Source organism: Cynoglossus semilaevis, chromosome 6 (genome assembly GCF_000523025.1).
Source record: "Cynoglossus semilaevis isolate Cse_v1.0 chromosome 6, Cse_v1.0, whole genome shotgun sequence".
Lineage (NCBI taxonomy): Eukaryota > Metazoa > Chordata > Actinopteri > Pleuronectiformes > Cynoglossidae > Cynoglossus > Cynoglossus semilaevis.
The window spans coordinates 14900349-14922002 of NC_024312.1; the positions used below are offsets into that span (position 1 = coordinate 14900349).

A 21654-nucleotide genomic window follows, 5' to 3' on the forward strand; every position below is an offset into this window, starting at 1 on the left:
ATTTGCCTCCTGAAGCTTTGGGCAAATAATGAGTTCATATTCGCCGTGGTCTCAGCTCTGGCTCGTGGCTCTCATGAGACGTAACTAGTGCAAATCTCAGGCTTGTTTTTATTTTTATTCCTTGCTCATCTGCATAATGCTCTGTGACATGTGCAATCAGGAGGGCTGTATTTGCAAAGGCTCCCATTTGAACTCCCTCTGTTGACACGGTGGCAGTGTTTGTTATCGGCCAGTGTTTTGACAGCCTGGAGAAGCGGGGTTGTCAGAGCTGGTACCTCCAGATACACCTTAGCAACAGGCCGCTCATGTTTACACAATTCAGATTGTCTCTCATTAGTGTGGAGCCCAATATTCTGATATATATATATTTATATATATATATATATATATATATATATATAAAGAGAGAGGGTGTGTGGGACACTGGCTGTTGCTTTGGTTAGTATCATGCTAGAAATACAGTAGTATATACAGTGGTATAATTCATACACTGTAGTTTAAGTTAAGATCCTCTACCACAAGGTGTCAGATGTGGAATAATTATGAGGTAAAATATGCAAAAGTATCATCAGTTAGCTTCCTAGAGTTTCTTTGAAAGCCTCAGTGATTGTCCTCAACAGTGATCATCAGCCTACAGTCACTCTCATTCTATTTGACAATTCAACAACAATCGAAAATCACCATTAGCTCAGTGTGGCTTGTCTGAAGCAGGCGTTCCCTCTGATCTGAAATCGAAGCCTACAAATGAATGTTGCTATTTAAGCTCCCTGTGCTTAGAGCAATCAAACTGGATGAACGACGGAAATATCCGATATGCAGTGTGCATCATTCTGCTCATGTGAAAAGGCCCGAGAATATTTTTTGTTCCATAGATTAGTAATGTAATTTTAATGTTTATTTTGATTTTGAATTTTTCCGTCCACGCACATGCACTTCTTCTTCTCTTGGTGTCTAAAACCTAAACTTCCTGTTCCCAGATATTACTGAATAAGTAACAAATCCCAAACCATCCCCTAGCTGGTTCTACTCATTCACAACTAGCGGCTCACGGAGCAGCTGTTGTGTAGTAACTTCATAAATCTTCATACGATATTGACGTGCCAATCAAGTCATCGGGCTTCCTGTCAGCCCATCCAGGTGCTGTAGAGATTAGTGAGTCTGTTGACTGTCTGCTGTGGGATGATGCCCTTGAGTGAGCGAGGAGGAGGACATCCAAATACCCCTAGGACGTCTACACTCCCCGAGCATGTCTTCATCTACGCTCACCTCAGACATATATTATGTCTGCATTGTTCCGTTCACACTTTTGTACCTGGACATTTACTGCGTGATGTTATCTAAATCTAAAGTTTCCCAGGTATATTTTATATTTGTCTGAGTTAAATTTTAATTTAAATTCAGTGTCTTTCTTTTTTTTTTTTTCTCCCAGGTCTCCACACTACGCCTGTCCAGAGGTCATAAGGGTACGGCCAATTTTGCAAAATACTGAAATTTATTCATACAGTAGCCCTGGTAATTTTTGCAAACTCTGATGTTTCTTTTCAAAACTCCTTCCTCGTCAGGGGGAGAAATATGATGGGAGGAAAGCAGACGTCTGGAGCTGTGGGGTCATTCTTTTTGCCCTGTTGGTGGTGAGTGTCATCTTGTTCCTCATCTTGTAGTGGTGCATGAACTGACCTTGACAACAGTGTTGAAATGACAAGTGATAACAGTGGGGCCCTGGAAGAAAAAAGGAAGAGTTTCCTATAGTCAGCGCTTTCTCAAAATAAGACGTATCAGTTTTTAAATTATAAATTATATTCGGAGTAAAAGGACTGGATCATACAAGTAGACACTGTGTGGTTTGGTTTATTGAAATCTCGTAAAAGAGCTCCTATTCAGTGTGTATAATGATCCATCTTTTTTTTTTCTTGAAATAACAAAATAAACAGTAATCCCTGAAAAGTAGCCAACTAATCATACAGAGTTTTGTTTTTTTAACTAAGCACCCCCCACCCCCCCGCCTTTAGACCTCCAGGCAGCCTTTTTTGCAGCCAGCCCACAGCAACAAATGAAGGGTGGCTGTTGACCAGACTTGCTTCACAGTGGAAAGAAGAAATAGAAGGGTTTGCCATTGAGCTTCAGTCACCATCAGTGTGCACTGAGTCTGAATCGTGATATTATGAAGGTCTCATTCAGAAATATGTCAGAGACACCCTCAAGCTCAATTCTGTGCAGAGGATTAAAGACACATGTATCATTTTATTCATTGTCTTTTCGCACAAACACATACACACACACACACACACACACACACTAAACCCTCCACCCATAATCAGGTGTATTCTCCAGCTGCAGGTTTCCATCCGTGCAGCCCTTAAGGTTCTTCTCATCAACAGTAGTACTGTAGTTGATACACACTCTGGCTCCATGAATAATTCGTGTAGCAAAACTAAAACAAGAGAGCCCAAAATAAATACACACACTGACAGGATAGCTTATGGCTACAGAGCCTGCGTACTTGTCTTTGGTTTTGACTCCTTCTTTCTCACTCAGGTTTTTTTTAGTTTCAAATGTGTTTACTTAAAAAAAAATGTTAGGAAAAAATCTTAAACCTGTGGTGTGGAATCCTCATGTTGATTCTGTAACAGATGCTTTTTTACACTGTAATCATTTGACTTTTTTTGTCCTGGTGTCTGCCAGTAAAATGATAAATTGTCTGACGGTTGAAAGCACCGTCATTTAGATGCTATAAATTTCCCAATTTTTGGTATTCTCTGCTTTTCTTTCTGTTTTCTTTTTTTTAAAAAACATTTCCCCATCATTTTCTCTCCATCTTGTCTTCTAATGGGGTCTGGCATTCATCAAACAGCCACATCTGTAAGGTGTCAGCCTGCTCTGATGAATGACCCTGATGGGGGGAATGTTAGATGAATGTGCTAAATGAGAAAGCGGGGTAATTATCAGAAAAGCCCTGTTTCCAGCTCGCTGCTGTTTATTATTTATTTAGCATTCAGACTCAGGACAGCACGCTGTCACTGGGAAGTTGAACAGGTTCAAAAGGCTGGTTCTAGAAGTCGGTAAGGATTAAGACTTGAGACGTGGTTTCGCTTTTATACACAACTCTGGTTGATCTTTGTCGGCCAAATAAATCAGATGTTCTTTGAAGCATGTAGATACAGTGTTTCTTTAACAGAGGTTTCTCCCTTGATAACATGCAGAAAATGTCATCAAATTCATTTTTCTTTTTGTTTGTTTTGTTTTCTTTGTCAATTCCTCGTCCCTCGTCTTTAGGGCGCCCTGCCTTTTGATGATGACAACCTGAGGAATCTTCTGGAGAAGGTGAAGTTGGGGGTGTTTCACATGCCACACTTCATCCCTCCAGATTGTCAGAATCTTCTTCGTGGCATGATTGAAGTGGATTCAGCCAAAAGACTAACGGTGAGTTGTGACTGGAAGACAAACTACTAAATAATCTGCTCTTCCTGTCTTTCTTTATTTTATTTAAGTTTTGACTGAGAGACTTTTGGATGGTGGTTTTTCAGATTAAATTACATTACATTTGTGCATTGTTTCCCAAAGACTGGCTCGCGACCCTCAGGTGGGGTTTTTTTTTTTTGGGTCATCTTGCATCATGTTTTCCAGGAGTTTACGAATAATGTCTATTGACTTGGGTCACGAAGGTTTGTGAATTTTAAAATATGGGTACCCATAAACAAAGTTTGGGAGACACTGCATTAGTGTATACTTACATACAGTATTACTGTGTCGGATCAACGGACTCGCCCTCTGCTGGTTCCAGTCATACCTTTTCTCTTCATTCTTTATCTTTGACACCATAGTGGCCTTTGTATGCAGAAAGATACCAGATTAATGTGCCTCAGGCTCAAGCTGACTCATTTCATCTCTTCCCTACTAGAATGTATACACAACGTCAGCGTGTGGATGGCACTGAACTTCCCACACTTTAATGGGAAGAAAACCAAGGCTGCTGTGTTGTTCCTCTGACTCCCCATCTGTTAACCATCTTAAAACTAGTCACAAACTTCTATCTTGGAATTTGAACTACAAATCAAACTAAGCCCATTCTGTCTAGGTCAGATCTAGAAAAGATAATCCATGCTTTTTTATCCCTGCACTGCTAGATTACTGCAAAGCCCTGTGTAATGGAATAAGCCATATATATCTCTCTCCCTCATTTACAACTTGTTCAAAAACGCAGCTTTCCGTTTGTTAACAGGAGCTCCAAGGCAAGAACGTACAGTGTTACTACTTCACTGGCTCCCTCTGCCCTACAGGATGATTTTAAAACAGCCCTGTGGATATATAAATGCCTGACTGGTCCTGTGCCTTCACGCTGTCTAAGATCAGCTGACCCGCTCCTCTCAGTTGACCTGAAGACCAGACTCAAACTCACAGGGGATTGGGCTTTTGCAGCTGCGGCCCCTAAACTCTGGAACAAGCTGCCTGTGACCATGAGATGGGCTGGATATCTCCATATATCAAAATCTCATTCAAACTCATTCAAAAATGTTTTTTTTTTGTATTTCCTTATTTAGATAGTTGCTTTAGATCTTAGTCTAATAATTAGTTTAATAATGTGCAGCAATTTGTTTTAGATGTTGTTTTTAAATGTGGATAGATTTAACAGAAAGAAGTTTCCTTGCAGGTGGATATCAAACTCTTTCAGAAAGTGTTCAAGGAGCAGGAAGTACATCTTTGCATAAACACATACAAAGATATTCATTCATGCACAAAGGCAGAGGGAAATGAGTTTACTGTGGAAAACTTGTGCAAAACTTACATGAGAGAGTACAACGGAACAAGAAACTTCCAAATTTGATTAGGTGATGATTATCAACTCGGCACTGGCGAACAACTGTTTTATTTGTGTGCACCATTGTGCTCCAAATGTGTTTTCTTCACCTACAATTCCGTTTGAGTTCCTCTTCAAGTGCAGGCCTTGAATTCAGCCGAGGACGGCTGTGAGTGTTCTATCTCTCTGCTGCACTCTTTAGTGCAGCTCATCACAACGCCAAGCCCTTCTTGCCTGGTTACAGATCACCTTGGAGAGGTGGCTGATGCGAGTACAGAAGCACAGAGGTGTGAAGGGCAAAGAGTCAGGAGAGCGAGGGGGGGGGGTCGAAGAAGTGTGAATAATGTAGGCGGTCAGAGATCTCAGTAGAACGCAGAAGGATGGTTCTCCTTTGTTCTTGTCCTGTATTTCACATTCAGATAATGCATGGGGTTGGTTGGTTGGTCGGTTGGTTAGTTTTGGTTGGTTAGTTGGTTTTGCTTGGTTGGTCGGTCGGTCGGTTAGTTGGTTTTGGTTGGTTGGTTGTTTTTGGTTGGTTGGTTGGTTGGTCGGTCGGTTGGTTGGTTTTGGTCGGTCGGCCGGTCGGTTGGTTGGTTGGTTGGTCGGTTGGTTGGTCGGTCAGTCGGTTGGTTGGTTGGTCGGTTGGTTTTGGTTGTCAGAAGTGTTTATACATTTGCCTTTTAAAAAGAGGCTCCTTCTCCATGTCAGAGGGACTTGTGTCCAGAAGGTCACGGGTTTGAATCCAGGCCCCACTGAGGTGCAGTGAGCATGGCATCATCCCAGCACGTGAAGGGTTAAAGGAAGATGTCACAACTCATTGTGTGCAGTGCCGTGCTGTGTGTCACAATGAAAATAAACCACTTTTACTTTTTTCACATTCATCTCTTAGCTGTCATTTTATAATATTCAAAACTTTTCGAAAACTTTTTCAGAGCTATTGCATCAAAACTCCTCTGAACTTTAAAACACTTTAATTCCTAAAAACAGATAATCTTATGAAAAAGTAATCGAATTATGACAAAATAATGTTTTAAAAAAATTCTTAGTTTGGCATAAATAAATAAATATAGGATCTGCTTTCTCCCCTTGCAATAACTCTCTGCCCATGGGGGTCCACCCCCTACTTTGGAACCCCTAGTTCATACTTTAGAAAATCTTATAAATAATATGCCAACAAAAAGATGCTGCAGAGATGCTGAGGTATAGAAAATATTACAGCCTAAGAATTCTCACAGATTTTGGTAGATTAATAACCACTGATTACCTAATCTGAATCCCACTATAGTTTATTACATTTTTTTTTCCACTTAATAAACCTAATCATGCTCGTATTTGGACTGGAGTACAAGTACCTGCAATACTCCATACACAGTAATATAGTCAGGTACATCTGCTGAGCATTAACTAGCCATTCAGTCATTTAAAAGAAAGCCTAAACATTTGTTTCTTATATTGTCACCTGAATGGAGCCTCAGAAAAGCACTAAATGTTAAAACCTCATCAGTTAGACTCCCCCTCTTTGGTATGCTGTATGCTATGCTGTGCTTTCTGCTCCCTCTACCTGATGAGGACAGGTCACCCTGAGATCCCCCGGATAAGTCCAGCAGCCTCCAGCGCTGTCCTTGACAAAGAGTTACACAGGGACAGAACTGCGGAGAGAGAATATGGTACCTGTCTGATGTCCTCCCAGGCATGAGCACTCCAAACAGAGCTCGGGGGAAGTGTTGTGAGCTAACGGAATGTCAAATAGCCCCGCTACATTAAGCATCCTCTGAGTTTGGTCGTGTCTTTGGATGAAGACAAGAAGGCACACTTGAGGATTGTGAAGACTTCATGAAGAATGATGTGCTTTCAGTATATCTGTGTATTTGTTTTTCCCCTTAGAAAGATGAGAGTTGTTGCTGAATTAAATCAATAGAGTAATCAGTCCCTCACTGGGCTATTAAATGTCTGTGGTCATCATTAGTTCATTCCTCTTTTTAACTAAATGATTTAAAGGCAGCTGTAATATTCCCCACAGGCAGATCAATTACAAATGTTGTATTGAAAGTCTTAAAGTGTGTTTTGTTTCTGGCCCAGTTAAATATGAACATATTCACAACCTAAAGCCAATCACTGTGAAAGGCAGGAAGTTAAAGGACAGAGTTGTACGGTGAACTGGGACCACTGTGTGACAAAAAAGTACGTTTACAAGAATAAAGTCATTTGTTCAAAAGAATAATGTCATACGTTTTCAAAAATAAAGTCATAGGTTTATGAGCTCGAAGTCGTAAGTTTAGATGACGTGCTTTGGGGGAGATGAGAGAAAAGCACACAGCGTTAACCGTTAGTGATTCAGAATGAGTAACGTGGTACATCTTGTGAACTTATACTGCAGTATTGGGTTGTCAAACATAGTTGTACTTCATCTTCTGTCTCACCATTATCACATCACCATCACTAGCATCTGACTTATTGCTCATCTTTTTTCATTTATACTTACGTTATAACATCTCATTTACTTATGATTTTATTCTCGGCGGCATAACATCTCATTTACTTATGATTTTATAAGTAAATACATACTGTAGATAGGTGCGCCCCCCCCCACCCACACACACACACACACACAGACACACACACTGATCTCCTGCAGACTGTACTTGCAGCAGCAAACCGCCGCCTCCCTGAGTGAAAGGAGCTGGAATTGGAAGTGTCACATTTAGAGACTGATTGATGTGATACTGCATTTCAGACCACAGCACATTTAAGCCTCCCTGTGATATCAGTCTCTCGCCTCCAGGCCTTCAATAAAAGTCGGTGGGAGTAGGTCACCCACTGGTCTGTATCTGACAGTCAGGGTGTCTCGGTCAATACAGTGACCTCTGTGGAGACGGAGGAGAATCACCTAGGCTCAGTAGTCTTCTCTTCTTTCTCACGTCACATGTTAATACATGTACAGATGGATGCTATTGAACAGGCCATAAGTGACGATGATTAGAGCTGCCGTGTCTGTATCTCATGCTCCCAGCACAACAACAGCAGGAACAAATTAAAAAGTCCCTGAAGTGACATCGATCATGTTTGTCCTCTGTGCGTTGTTCAAACATGAAGTGTTTCAAGTAGATCTTTTCCGTTGTTGCTCTTTTGCTCACATCTGTGTCAATTTGTTTTTTAAATACCTGGAAACGTCCAGTGTTGACGGCTGTGTCTGTGGTAAAGTGTGATGATCACAGTAGTCAGGAATGATGTAGGAGAGAGGATGTAGAGACTGTCATAATATTGTGATGTTCTAGAAGAGAATGTAGTAAACAGTTGTCATTTTCTGTAGTGTTTACACATTGTACTTTACAACAGTCATAGTTTAGTTATTATTACCAGCTCAGTGACATGGACAATCAATCCATGTTTAATCCCAGTCGTTCCTAAACCTTTTTTTTACTTGACATCACAAATGTCTGGCGAGCCCAGAGACATTGCTTTCAGTCATGTGATCGCAGTCTTCAATCAAGATGCTCCAGCTCAGATATTTTTATATTCTGCATTTTATTTAAACACTACTCATATTAATGAACTTGAAAGAATACAGATTCTATGTGGTATTTTTGATAAATTTTAAAAAGAAGAATTCATTGTTAAAAACATTGTTTTTATCAGTACTTTTCTAAAACTGAATTATTTTTTTCCCTCTATCTGTGTGCTGCTGTGGCTGTGGCCGCAGTTACAGTCTCCATTTATCAAACCTCAAGTCATTTACAGGTTTATTAGATCACGCAACAGACAGTGTGGTTGGCAATAAACACGTGAGATTGCTGGAATTGTACCGTCTGTCAGTGCCTGAAGAGAAATGGGAAAAGAGTGGGAATGGGAGATTCCCCTCGACCACAGGGCTTGGAGAGGTCAACAGTGTGTGTGAGGGAGATAATATTGTGTGGTTTGAGCTCAGTGCTGTTACCTCTCTCCTTTTTTTTCGTTGCTCCTCTTTGTGTCTCATCTTCTTTTCCAATATTTTCCTCCACTGTTTGCAGCATTAATATTTGAAGACTCTAATTTATTTACCTTCACCGACTAAATTGTGCTGTTGCTCTCTGCTCAACCAATAAGCTCAAAGAAACGTACTGGCTGCGTTGCACAAGCAGTTCAAACAAACACCGTGGTGCCTGCAGTTATTATTTTTAACCTGCAGCAAAGTAGAACTTGTGTTTATTTAAGGTAAAATTTCAATATGTGCCTCATGTACTAATGACATTGTCTTGTGTTTCTTACAGTTAGAACAAATCCAGAAGCACACGTGGTACATGTAAGTACTAATTACCTTTTTCTTTTAATCAGAAATCAAAGTCTCTGTAATACGGTGCACGTGCCTTTTACAGCTAACATTAATCTTTTATGGCCATTTGTGGCTTGTAAATGAGTTGAGTTTCATACGGTGGATATAAACTACGAGTTCTGATGATGGAGGATTTGAACAAAAGGCATTAAACCTTGAGATGTTTTACGTGGCCTGTTATCTTCACTAGTATTTGATCAGATTTATTATGTACTGCGTCAGCTCTTTTGGACAAAAACCTACTTGGAAAGCGTTGAAAATATACTTCGATGTAATTCAGGCACAACTGTATGTGTGAATATGCTGTTGGTGTCATTGTTGACACAAGTCATATTCTGGAAAAAAAAACCCAGTACACAGTTCAGACACAGTTCTGCTGTACAATACATATCTGCGCAGAAAACAACGGAAATATATGTACAATTTGTCCAAGTCCAGTGGACAGCTGAGACAAACTGACACAAACTGAGACATTGTTTATATTTTCTGATTCATTCACTCGAAGAGTTACTCCAAAATAGACGACTCACTTTTACCTTGACTTGACGTTGAAGAAACATTTGTTCATAAAAGAAAGCCCAAATAGTTGGGCAGTTATCTTGCCTGTCTTACACACAGAAGGTTATTATTATTAAATGACCTCTCTCTTTTGGATATGCATCAGTGTGTGCACAGTTATGTGTGTGTACATTAAAGATATGAAGTGTAATGGAATGTGTATATCACTGAGAACCTTGGGATATCCTCCAGAATGTAGTTTAGTGTATATCCGTTCCAAATAAAGAGCAAAAATGTTGGTGTGCCTGTGTGAAGACTGACAGAACTGGCAGAGAGGAATAAGTGGAATAATGATTTTTAAAACAGGCTGAAGCGTAGGAGTGAGAATCATGATTCACTCGTCTGTTTTTTTCATCTTAGTTATCATCATGACTACAAAATCTCTTCAGATGTCTATTTGTAAGAAGAAGAAAAAACAGGAAGAATTATGATGAGGAACATGGAGTACTGACAGGATCATCATGACGTTAATAAACAAAATCCACGATGGCTTTTTACCTACTCACCCTGACCAGCAGGGCGGCGTGCTAAAGGTATGCAGCAGTTGTCGAGGTCTGTGGAAAAGAGAATTTTCTTTGAGAGACAGAGCCACTCACTGCGGTCACCGTACACTGCTGTGAAGGAAATGAGCCTGCAGGGGGCACACTGCCACGAAAGCCCTCCTCATGGAGACCTGTTGTTCTTGTTTTAAAGTTGTTGTTTTTACACTGTGTGACCACAATTTCTGTAAAACACATTGTACTCTTTGTTTTCCTTATTTAATATTTACATCCATAGAGGCTAGTAGTTTTTATATGATTTTTCAGATAATTTAGGGAATGATTACATTGTCTATATTCACATGCTCCTTTTTCTGTTTCCAGAGGAGGGAAGAATGAACCAGAGCCGGAGCAGCCCGTGCCCAGGAAGGTGACCATTCGCAGCCTGCCCTCTGCAGATGATATTGACCCCGACGTACTGGACAGCATGCACTCCCTGGGCTGCTTCAGAGACAAAAACAAGCTGCTAAAAGACCTTCTGTCAGATGAGTGAGTGACTGAAGGTGCAAAAGTGAAGGTTGGAGAAGAGAAAGTGCCTTGACAAAGGAAAAAGAAAAGCCCTGTGAGAAAGAACGGCTGTGGTCAATAACAGTGGCTGTGGGAAGAGCGATGAGCCGAGTCAAAGACGGCAGTATAAGGATGTGTACATCATGTCAACAGATGGAGAGTCGGCTTTTTCCCCTCAGCTCCTCTGAAATCACACTCAGTTGTCTTCTCAGATAAACTGAAACTAAATATCACACAGCAGTGTTTGGAGGTAGTTTGAACCACATGCTAAAACAAAACACCTCAACTTTGTCATGTGATAAACCTGCTCTGACCTTAGGTTGGTTACTTCCTGCTGCTTTTGCTTGTTATTAGCATCTTTTCAGGCGCCCTCCGCTGTAATGATGTGTTTATGTTAAGGACACTCAGACCGCAGTCATTCACACATTATCTCCTGTTTCACATTTCCCCAGTGGGTTAAACTATCGTTCTCTCCATCTTCTTCGTTTTTCTTCTATTCTCCCAGGGGGAAAGCACATAATTGTGCTGGACTGAAGGAAAATGTCCCAGCTCCTACCCCCCATCCCTACTTTATTTTTTTTGCTGCAGTTGCAGGTCCTTGTCTCTTTGCCTCCTACTGCTTTCCAATCTGTCTTTATTATGGAGGGCCAATCCTTTGGCTTTTTGCATTGAGAATTCTGGCCTAGAGGCTGAATACATTAGTCACTCTTTGCTTTACTGTGGAAGATAAGAACAAACTCATAATGTTTCAATACTTTTTCACAAACTTACCAGCTGATGCTGCATGATGCTGTGAATACCATAAAACATAGTTCTGTGCCTAGGTCTGAAGGAGCCTAACAGATCTGATAAGGAATATAATATACATTAATAAGAACAACATTCAAGTGACTCTTTGATTTTTCTTCCTGAGCAAGGATTAGGTCAGGGTTTTCCAACCTTGGGTCCACGACCTCCTGTGGGGTTGCTGGAAATGTTGAGTAATTGATTAAAAATAATACTGAAAAAAAAAAAAAAATTTTTTTCAACCATTTATTATTCTTTTAAATTATGATTAAACACACCAGTCTCAAACAACTGTATTCTTTCACTTATGACTGTTCCTGCATGTTTCAAAAAGCTTCTTGTCTCATTACAGTGAAAACCAAGAGAAGATGATCTACTTCCTGCTGCTGGATCGTAAGGAGAGATACCCAAGTCAGGAAGATCAGAACCTTCCTCCTCGCAATGAGATTGGTAAGGAGTGAAAGAAATAAAATACAAGTAAAAAATGCAACCATGCACTGAGCAGAGGAGTAAAACTCACTGAGACCATGTCTGTGTAGGATGTGTGCATGTGCATGTGCTGTGAACTGCTGACACTTTGATTAATAGACTTCCTCTTCAGAAAATGTGATACAGTCAATACAGTGGTCATTGGTCCAAAGTCTTGACACATGCTATGGTTCCCTCAGGCAGTGGTTCTCAAAGTTAGGGCTGGGCCCCCTTAGAGGTGTAGAAATATTGCAAGGGCGAATTCATGAATGTTTGAATATTTCATATTACTACTACAGTGGGGGAAATATAATGGTGTATTGGTGTATTTAAGTTTAAATATAAGCTGTATGTTAGCCAGAAATAAATTATGACTAATCATGATTAATCATGATGGAGATTAATTAGCATTCTTTTATATGTACGTACTGTATATATACTTTTTTTTCCCTGTGAATTGAAAAAATAAATAAAACTAAAAAAGCAGCAGGTGGATGTATGTGTTTCACACCTGTGTATGACCAATCCAAATAATGGAATTACTAATATGCAAAAACATCAAGAAAAATTAACAAAGGTGAGCCTCAGAATATTATTATATATATTATTATATTATACTATTCGTGACACGATTCATACATTCATTAACTTTGACAGCCCTGGTTCAAACCAATAGATACCAATGTCTCAGCATTTGTTTCTCGGCAAAACGTTGTGAAACCACTGATGTAGCTGTGGGTTTATGACTTGTCTGTTAGTAGTTCATCTCCATGACCTTCGTTTTTTTTTTCCAAAGATCCTCCAAAGAAGCGAGTAGACGCTCCCATGCAGAACCGTCTCGGTATGAGGAGACCAGAGAGGAAATCCATGGAGGTGCTCAGTGTTACAGATGGAGGCTCGCCTGTGCCAGCCAGGAGGGCCATTGACATGACACAGCATGGACAGAGGTTAGCCCGCAGATGAAACAAAGCATTCTTAGCTATAATGATATATTTTTTTAAAGTAATGCTTTAACTAACTTGAAAATGACCAGGAGTTGTGTTTAATGTAGATTTTGTATAAATAATACTCACAATTTCCAATTGCTGCGTAATGTAATGTATAGTAATGTATTGATCATGATCTAACAGCAATCGAAACACACATGTACCTTAAATGGATATAATCAGAGTTAAGGTAAACTACTTTATTTTTAGAACATTATTTTTCACAAATTCAAGGACGTCTTTTGGATCAGCCTATTTACATTGCACGACATTTATTATCTTCATTTCATTCAAACAAAGGCTGCCATGTTTTAAAGCTATCACGCCGAAAGAAAAAGAAGAAGATACTCAAAGTATTTGAGTTTGTGGGGATCACTTTACATACTCAAAGTATTTGAGTTTGTGGGGGAAAAAAACCCATAGTTAAAGTCGAGCATGTGTGTGCACGTGTGTGTGTCTGTGTGGCGAACCTCTCACCCACTGTGTGTCAGAAGGTCTGACGGTGAGTCCGGCTCTCCTGTCAGCAGCCGACAGTGTGAACAAGCATAGACAGAGACTGACTCTGTGCTCGCTTTGTCTTCTGTTTCACTGTAGTAAATCTGTGTACACTAAAAGCTTGGATATTCCTGATGCCAGTCCAAAATGCAACAAAGAAGGAAGGTATTCACTTGTCACTCACTCTCCACGCTTTTCACCTCCTCTTGCTACATGTCTGGCCCTCATGCAAGGAGATGTCTGTGGCAGAGAAAGATGCAGTGAAGCTTTCTGTCACTAGTGTCGTGCTAATAGTTGGAGACGAAGGCAGCATGTGTCTATTAACATCTCCCTTTACAACCGATTAATATTCCACTGCAGGATTATTGAGAGTCATCAGTTTTAGGGCAGCGCCTCCTAAAGTTTACATTACTGTCTTAATTAACTTCATTTAAAATGCAGGAAGACTGGATTTGCAATTCAAAGTAATAATCGACATCCCTGTGCAGCCACCGCCGCTCTCTTCCCCAGCGTTAACTCAATTATCTCTAGCTTCTTCCACACTGTGCCCCACTTTCTCAGGGACATTTCTCCATTTGTATCAAGAACCACACCTCAATAAGGCAACACTGGGCTGATTTAAAAAAATAAAATAAAATACTGTACCCCTCCAACCCCCAGCCCCTTCTTATTACAGCACTCAATAAATCAAAGCACTCAATATATCATCAGCGACTCAGTATATCACCACGCTGCACGTTTCTGCTCACAGGCAGTGACATTTTTGACAGCAGTTTAGATTGAATGTAATAATGTGATCTACCAAATGACAGGGAGACTGGCAAAGTACTACAGTAACATTTCCAAATGCCAGAGGTTCTGAGTGTGTGACTATATAGATACTGTATATTATAGTGTTTTTATAACAGTGTCCGACAAGTCGTCGCCCCGCAGTTTGTTCTCAACACCCAGGTTTAAATTCCACTTTAACGTGATGTTGGACATAAGATGCTCCACTCTCTGTTCCCTTCAGGTGATTCAGGCCTCCTCTCTTCTATATTCAACGGTTGCCCTTGTTCAAATGCTGCCTTCCTCTGCCCTCCTTTTTCACTCTGTTCCAGCCAGGTCCAGCCACCGTATACATGTCGTTTGATTGATTCCGCTGAGCCGTACCAATAACAGCATTCACAAGAGTGCACCATGAAGGCGAGTTTGATTGATTCCGCTGAGCCGTACCAGTAACAGCATTCACAAGAGTGCACCACGTATCAGACTGAACCTTCATTCAGAATACCTGTACAAATATACAGTCAAGTACAAGGACGCTTCTAGATAAAAGCATGTTATGTATTTTCCTGTTTGAATTCAACAGTTATAGTACGAGCTGCAGTGCATCTTTCTCGTATGTGGCTTAACAACGCTATTTATATGTGCCTTCATTGCTCTCTCTCATCAGCGTCTCCTCATCCGTCCTCTGACATGTCCTCTCCCTCAGTCTCACTGTCTCTATCTTCCTGCTTTATTTGCAGCTGACCTTCAGTCCCAAACGCGACCTTTTGTTTGTATTGAATTGCTATGCTAATGTGGAAATGCTGCTGTAAGTTTTTCACTTTACCCTACCTCCAGATGGCACCCTACTCCATTTTCACCACAATGCTATGACAGTAAACCAGCCGATCCTTTATGGGGAAAAGATGTGTGTGTGGATCTAAAAGATGTTGCATCTTTTAAACCTCTCCTTCTTATGATCACATATTTATGTGCATTTTTGATGGTGGGCCTAGGGGTATGAGCGCGTCAACAGACAACGGTGTTCAGGACTGATACGCAGTAGAACAGCATCCAAAGCTCTGACTGGGAACTTTACCTTATCTAGACCAGAGGGTATCTGTCAGTGTAAAAGTTGTGGTGGTAAAAATAGTATTTTGTTGAATACAAACTATATGCTATAATAATAAGGCGTATCCTGTGTTGTGGCATCATGTGCCGTGTGAGCTCATCAGGTGTACCGCGGAAAATTAAGCAATTTGACTTAATTGTTCTGAAAACTATTATTCATTTACTCCATATAAATATCCTTCAATCATCGATGCGACATAGACAGGCAGAACAATGAACTATTCTTCCATTATATAGTAGCAGATGATATAAAAACTAAAAGAAAAGAGAGACTCGGAGCTGTTAAAGAAGATCTTTGTGTGTGTCTTTCTTCAATTCCTGCGAACTTTACATTTTTAGGTTCAACTAAACAGTCCCAGATAAAACACAAAGTAAATTGTAAGTAAATTGAAACTAGACCATCATATTATCTTTCCTTACATATATATTTTTTATGTTTTTTGTGACAGAAATATGTGCTGGGTTTGGGAAAGTAACTTTTTGTTTGAGGTGGAATTTAATGGTTTGAAATAAATTTTTTAGTCCCCGTGGTGTTAAGAAACACTCACGAGGACGCTAAGCTGTAATTGCCTTTTTCGGTCTTTCTCTTGAAAACCATTTTGAAATGTGTATAAACTCAAAGCATTGGCAATGTTAGTCATCGGAGTTGTAATTTCTTAGAGAAATAAAGCAGTAATTAATATATTTATGGATATTTTTTTCTCCAGGTCATAAGATAGTGATTGGTTTCTGTAGTCTGTACTGTATAGTTGTAAAGACAGAGGATGTACAGTAACACTACACGTGGAGTACTCGAGGTGTCGTCACAGCTCGCAAAAGGAAATACATTTAATACATTTGAATATCAACCCCCTGCGTTTGAACTCAGACAAAGTTACAATGAAGGGGAAGAAAGGGAAAAGTGAAATTTTGCCTTTGCTCCAAACCATGTTAGCACAGTGCATGCAGCGTGATATTGCACTGGCAGACTTATTCATTTGCCTTTTGACACCTTTTCATTTTGCCTCACTTCCTTTTTATTTCAGTCCATGCCCTCACCTGGGCTCCCCTTGTACTCCCTCCATTCCCCACAGTTTTTACATTAGACCCCCACAGGTGCTTTGGATGAGTTTCTGACATGGAGACGTGGGGCTCACTCCAAATTAGGATAATGCTAAGGTTAGCTCGGGGACTAATGGACGGTAGAAAAGGACCCAAGTTGGTAACAACACACATCAATGCACACACATACCAGGTGCAGGTACACGCTCACTCTCGGTTTTCTCCTGTAGATATCGTGCAAGGAGTTTTGGTTTTATTTCTCAAGGCTTTATAATAGTTGTTTAAACTTTACAGCCTTTTCGTGTTTTTACTGCAGCAGAGATCCACAGCTTCTATTGAAGTACACAGTAAAAGTCCAATATTTCTACCAAAAGAATGGCTGTAGTACCAGTTTATATGCAGCACAAAGTTATTCATTTGAATGTATTATTGCAGTAGTTGAGTCACCGACAATGCCAAGTGTGTAAAATGTATACGTAACAAGTAACTAAACTATTAAAGGTCAAAGATTTAAATTGTCCCCATTAGAAAATTGGAAGAGAGAACTGACATTTAGGTCATTAGTCAGAGATTCACGCTGAGTGTAAAATTAAATACACAGTGTTTAGACAAGTGCAAATACAGACAGCCTTTCATTGTGAAAATAAATGAATATTTAACTAAATGGAAAGTCTGAACAATGGCAGTGGTCTTAATGAAAAACATCATATATGTTATTTTTTATGTAAGTAGAATAGTACATTTTTCATTCCAAAAAAAAAAAATTCAATTATATTTTACAAAGCCTTATCTAAAATAATAAATAATTGAAAAATAATTAAAGCAAAGACACAGAGTTAATCACAGATTTCCAAGCTGACTCCTGCAGCTTGTCTTCTTCTGATTAATTAACTTGGCCTTGTTTCCATAGGATACATGACAACTGGTTGCCTGGTTATGCTGTTCACTGTAAGTGGTGTGTTCATTATAAATAATTCATCATCTCTGTGAGACACTACATTACTATATGGCACAACCATCTGAAACATTAGCTCCGTCAACCTGCTTTCCCTGCTCCGGCAGATGCAGCATGCCTCTTTTAATATGTTGGTAATGGCCTAAGGACGCTGCGATTTGGCTACGTCTCAATTAGGCGCGATTGGCAGTGTGTGGACAAGGGCAAGTGAGCAACTGTGGGTATGTCTCCACGGACCGAGGGACTTGAATGTAAATTCCATCAACTCTATGTAACAGGGAGTCTTAGCCAGCGTAGCCCAGGCATCGCCCACTCATGTTTGCATGAGTCAGTGCAATAAATACACTCACAGGAGGGAAGTGGGAGAGTAACAGAAATAGTCCAAGTGTGGGTTGTTCTAATATTTCCCTTTCTCTCATGGCAGCTGTAAGCATTGCTTGTCTTCGTCTTTGTTTGTGCGTCTGTTAATCCCAGGAGAGACATTCTCGTTCTATTATTAGTTCTTTATTTAGACACAGCCCCACTCTCTTTTTATGGCCACTGTTTTTACACAGTTTTTTGTGTCCATGTATGGACACCACTGTGGTCCCACCGGATTGAGCCAATGTTAGGAAGGAACATCAGTCTCCATCATCCCTACAATCTTCCATCCCTTCAATCCTCCCTCGTTCCTCTATCACTCTAAATTCCCCCATTCTCCTCTCACGTGTTTTCACCAGGCCCCTCAATCAAACACTAGCTGTCTGCACTAGAGAAAACAGGTGTCAACGCTCAGCCACATGTTCACGGATGCATTATTGCTAAAATGAGGAAAAGAGCCAGGCAAAGGAATGGTGGTGTTTTTATTATTAGCTCGAGTGACGATAAGGAACAGCGCTGTGACAGTAAGCAGCTGGGGTTTCTGGGTGTTTGACAGGTGCTGTTTTTCGTGCGGTAGCGTACATGCGTGGTTGATGGAGACAGATTGTCCTTTGATTGTTCCCTGCTTAAAGGAGTTATTGACAGCATCTGCAGGGAGGGAAGAAAAACATGACAAACGGCTCTCAGCCAAATGTTCCAGTTCATTCTCCCCATAGATATTTCCCATTGATAGAGGTGAGCAGTAAAGGCCATCAAAAGTCAACAGCCAATGGAAGACCAATGTTTGCCTGTGGTCGAAGACTAGAATAGAAATGACAAAGTTGCTCGCGGGTGTACTTCAGTTGAATGAAAGCTATAACTATGGATGTCCGATAATATCGGTGGGCCAATATTATTGGTGTGATATTAGCATAATTAGGTGATATTAGTAAGTAATCATTATTGGTTTATCCTCCGATAATGAAAATCCGACAACACAATGCCTAGGTTTTGCCAGATTTGCTGGAATTTGATCAGACGTTTAACTCAGTTTTGGGGGCAAATGGCTGCAAATATTGATATCTGATATTAAGTGTTTGGACAATAACAACTTATCGTATATCAGCAAAAAGTTGATATTGGACATCCCAAGCTATAACCAAAATGTATCATCTTCATAAACGAATTGGACCAAGAAATATATTTTTTTTATTTATTAGTATTTGCCACAATAACTATAACTATCAAATGACTACCATGTTTCTGATTAATCACAGGGTAGTGGAATAATCATGATTAATTGTGATTATTGGTAATGAATCTTCTATCACGACAGCTGTAGATTTACTTGCTCTGCTCTCATTGATGCTGGTTTGGTGCTGGGCGTATGACCAAAAGTTGCAGGTCCCGCAAATGCATGCTGGGCGTTGAGATAGTATTTTAAACTGCATGTGCTTTGCTGAACAAAAGTGTTTTTCGACAGGTTGTGCAAAAAATGTGTACTGGAGCGACAATAAGTGGATGGAGAGTGGAATTAAGGAATATAAGGTGCTGGTTTACAATGGATTAAAGATATTAATCTTAACAAATTAATGAACCATGAACGCATTCATTTTGATAGCCCTAAATACAACGTTCAAAACAGGTAACAGGGACAGGAGTGAGAACTATTCTAATGAAGTTCAGTGAAATCCACACAGTATAATATAGTAATGTTTAGCAAACTCCCAAATTAGTATTGAAGTACAACATGCTTTGGTGTTGGAAAAGCAAATCCTTTTTTGCCCTCATCACGCCTGAAATCTCAGATATAATTGAGCATGTGGCTTGAAGGTTTAAAAAAAACCCAACTTATTTATAATCATCATTCATTTGTGGGTTTGGGGATACTGAGCTCCCGATTGTTAGTTCACACAAGTTGTTAATACTGTGGAATGGAAGTGTGCTGTGAACGCCGGAGTGCATTTTCCCATGATCCAAGTGCAACATTCAACCTCTCACCTTGAAACATCTTACAGACACACATGTTGATCCAACTAATTATCTCTGTTTTTTTTTCTGTTCGTGTTTGTTTGTGTCACAGGTCACGGTCTATCAGCGGGGCCTCCTCTGGCCTCTCCACCAGCCCCCTCAGCAGCCCACGGGTAAGTCAGAGCTGCAAGATGTTCAGTTGTTCAGCTACAGTAACAATAACTGTCCAGCGAGTCGATCAGCGAGTATTACTGACATTTTATTGCCATTTACTGACACTTTAGCATGAGAAAACTGCAACGTAGTACATCACCAGTACTTCACTACTACATCTGATATGCATTTGGCAACTGATACAGATATTGATACTGTATTTTTAAACCCAATAAAATATGTGACAAAAACTGGCCATTTAACAATTTTAATATGTTTTTATATCATATTGGGCATAACAAATGACATCACTTTATTTCTACTCAATGTAACCTAAATAGTTTAACTACTATATTCAGATGAGATATGATATATAAATACTGTGGCATCGATTCTCACATCACTTGTATACAGTGTAATATGCTCTTCATATCAGGCTTCGTTTGACTTTTGACTTCTTTTGCAGACTTTCTCGCCTACAAAGCCTTGTATTTCTGTGCTTTTGGGTTGTTGTTGTTTTTGGGGTTTTTTTTTTCTGGTTTCTGACAAAGTTCTGATACAATCCGGCTCAGAGCCTGCTTCAGAAAATCTCCTTTTGCCTCCAGAGCTGGATCCTTGCACCTAACTCTTCCTAGCCAACTAACATGCAAAGCCTTGAGATTAGCAAGGATTCTCAGACAAGCTTCTAACATCACATAGATTTATTTGAGGCTCATCTAAAAGGGAAATTGATTTCTTAGACCTATCCAAAAGCTCCATTGTGCTCTCAGCGTGACGCCCCGGTGTGAGACTATTTTTCTACATAAATGCCAGAAAAAGGGGGAAATCTGGAAGAAATCAACTGTTAAAGATCAAATTGATGAATTCACCTCTCTGGGAATATGAAATTTCACATCAAAGTTTCCTAAGTGGTATTGTCTCTGTTGGTGGGACAGAGTCATTTGTCCTCACAGCTGGCCTTGTGTCTCATACGACTGTATCTGTGAGCTGTTCATTATCAGCTCTGTAGGGTTTTTTATTATTATTGATCACATTTGGTTTGCTTGTTTTTTTTTAGAATGTATACATTGTTAATTTTTTTTTTCACTTTTGTTTTTTGTCGTGAGTCATCCTCTGTACTAACAGCATGTTTTTCTTTTGTTCTTTTTTTTTCTTCTATTTTTTACCCTGCCTCCATCGCCCCTGTAAATGTACACACCTCACCTGCCTCTTTAATCTTTGGCTGCCTCTGGGTCTGGCTGAAACCGTGTTTATTGTGCTGCTTATTCTCTTTGTGTTTGCATGTCTTCCCAATTTGTTTTCTCTCCCTCACCCACCTGTTCTGACTGATTTGTGCCGTGTCCTCTAACTCCAGCCTGTCAGAAAGTTCTGTGTACCTCCTCAGTCTCCAGACTTTACACAGTCTCCTAACACCAGCCCCTGTCCATCACCAGATCTTGTCCCTAATCACACAAGACAATGTATCTCCACCCCCAACTCACTGGCTCCAAACAATGAGCTCCTGTCGTTACCACTTAATAAGACACAAACTCTCCCTGCTAAACCCAAAGTTGCCCCAAAGCCCCTCCAGGCCACAGTATCTAACCCGCTTCCTGAAACCTGCCCTGTTTCAGATATTGCCGCCAAATCAGAGCCTTGCACTCCCTGCCAGCTTCCCCTGCATCCAGCCTCATCCTCGCCCTTTCCCCCATCCATCGTCCTTAGTGCTCCAGTTCCAAACAGCCCCAATGTGCAACACTCCGGTTTTGCTGCCAGCCCTCAGCTCCCAGTGCCCTGTAGCCCAGTACTGCCTTGGTCTCCCGTCCGTTTGCACCACTTCCATGCTACAGCGCCGATGTCTTCCTCATTAACTGATCACCATCCCAAATCTATCC

General features: G+C 40.3%; 1 protein-coding gene across 6 annotated transcripts in view; it reads left to right on the forward strand.

Annotated features, from left to right (window-relative positions):
* Window positions 1-21654, forward strand: part of brsk2a (BR serine/threonine kinase 2a) — a 135817-nt gene that overhangs the window by 103433 nt on the left and 10730 nt on the right. For 4 of the 6 annotated variants that reach the window (XM_017033149.2, XM_017033150.2, XM_025055933.1 and 1 more), the window contains 9 exons: window positions 1430-1463; window positions 1563-1631; window positions 3274-3420; window positions 9043-9074; window positions 10526-10690; window positions 11847-11944; window positions 12759-12909; window positions 13543-13608; window positions 19740-19800. In XM_017033149.2, the coding sequence (XP_016888638.1) occupies window positions 1430-1463; window positions 1563-1631; window positions 3274-3420; window positions 9043-9074; window positions 10526-10690; window positions 11847-11944; window positions 12759-12909; window positions 13543-13608; window positions 19740-19800 (823 nt within the window). The remainder of the gene's footprint in view (window positions 1-1429; window positions 1464-1562; window positions 1632-3273; window positions 3421-9042; window positions 9075-10525; window positions 10691-11846; window positions 11945-12758; window positions 12910-13542; window positions 13609-19739; window positions 19801-21654) is intronic. The other 2 variants (XM_008312324.3, XM_008312325.3) reach the window with 1 other exon arrangement.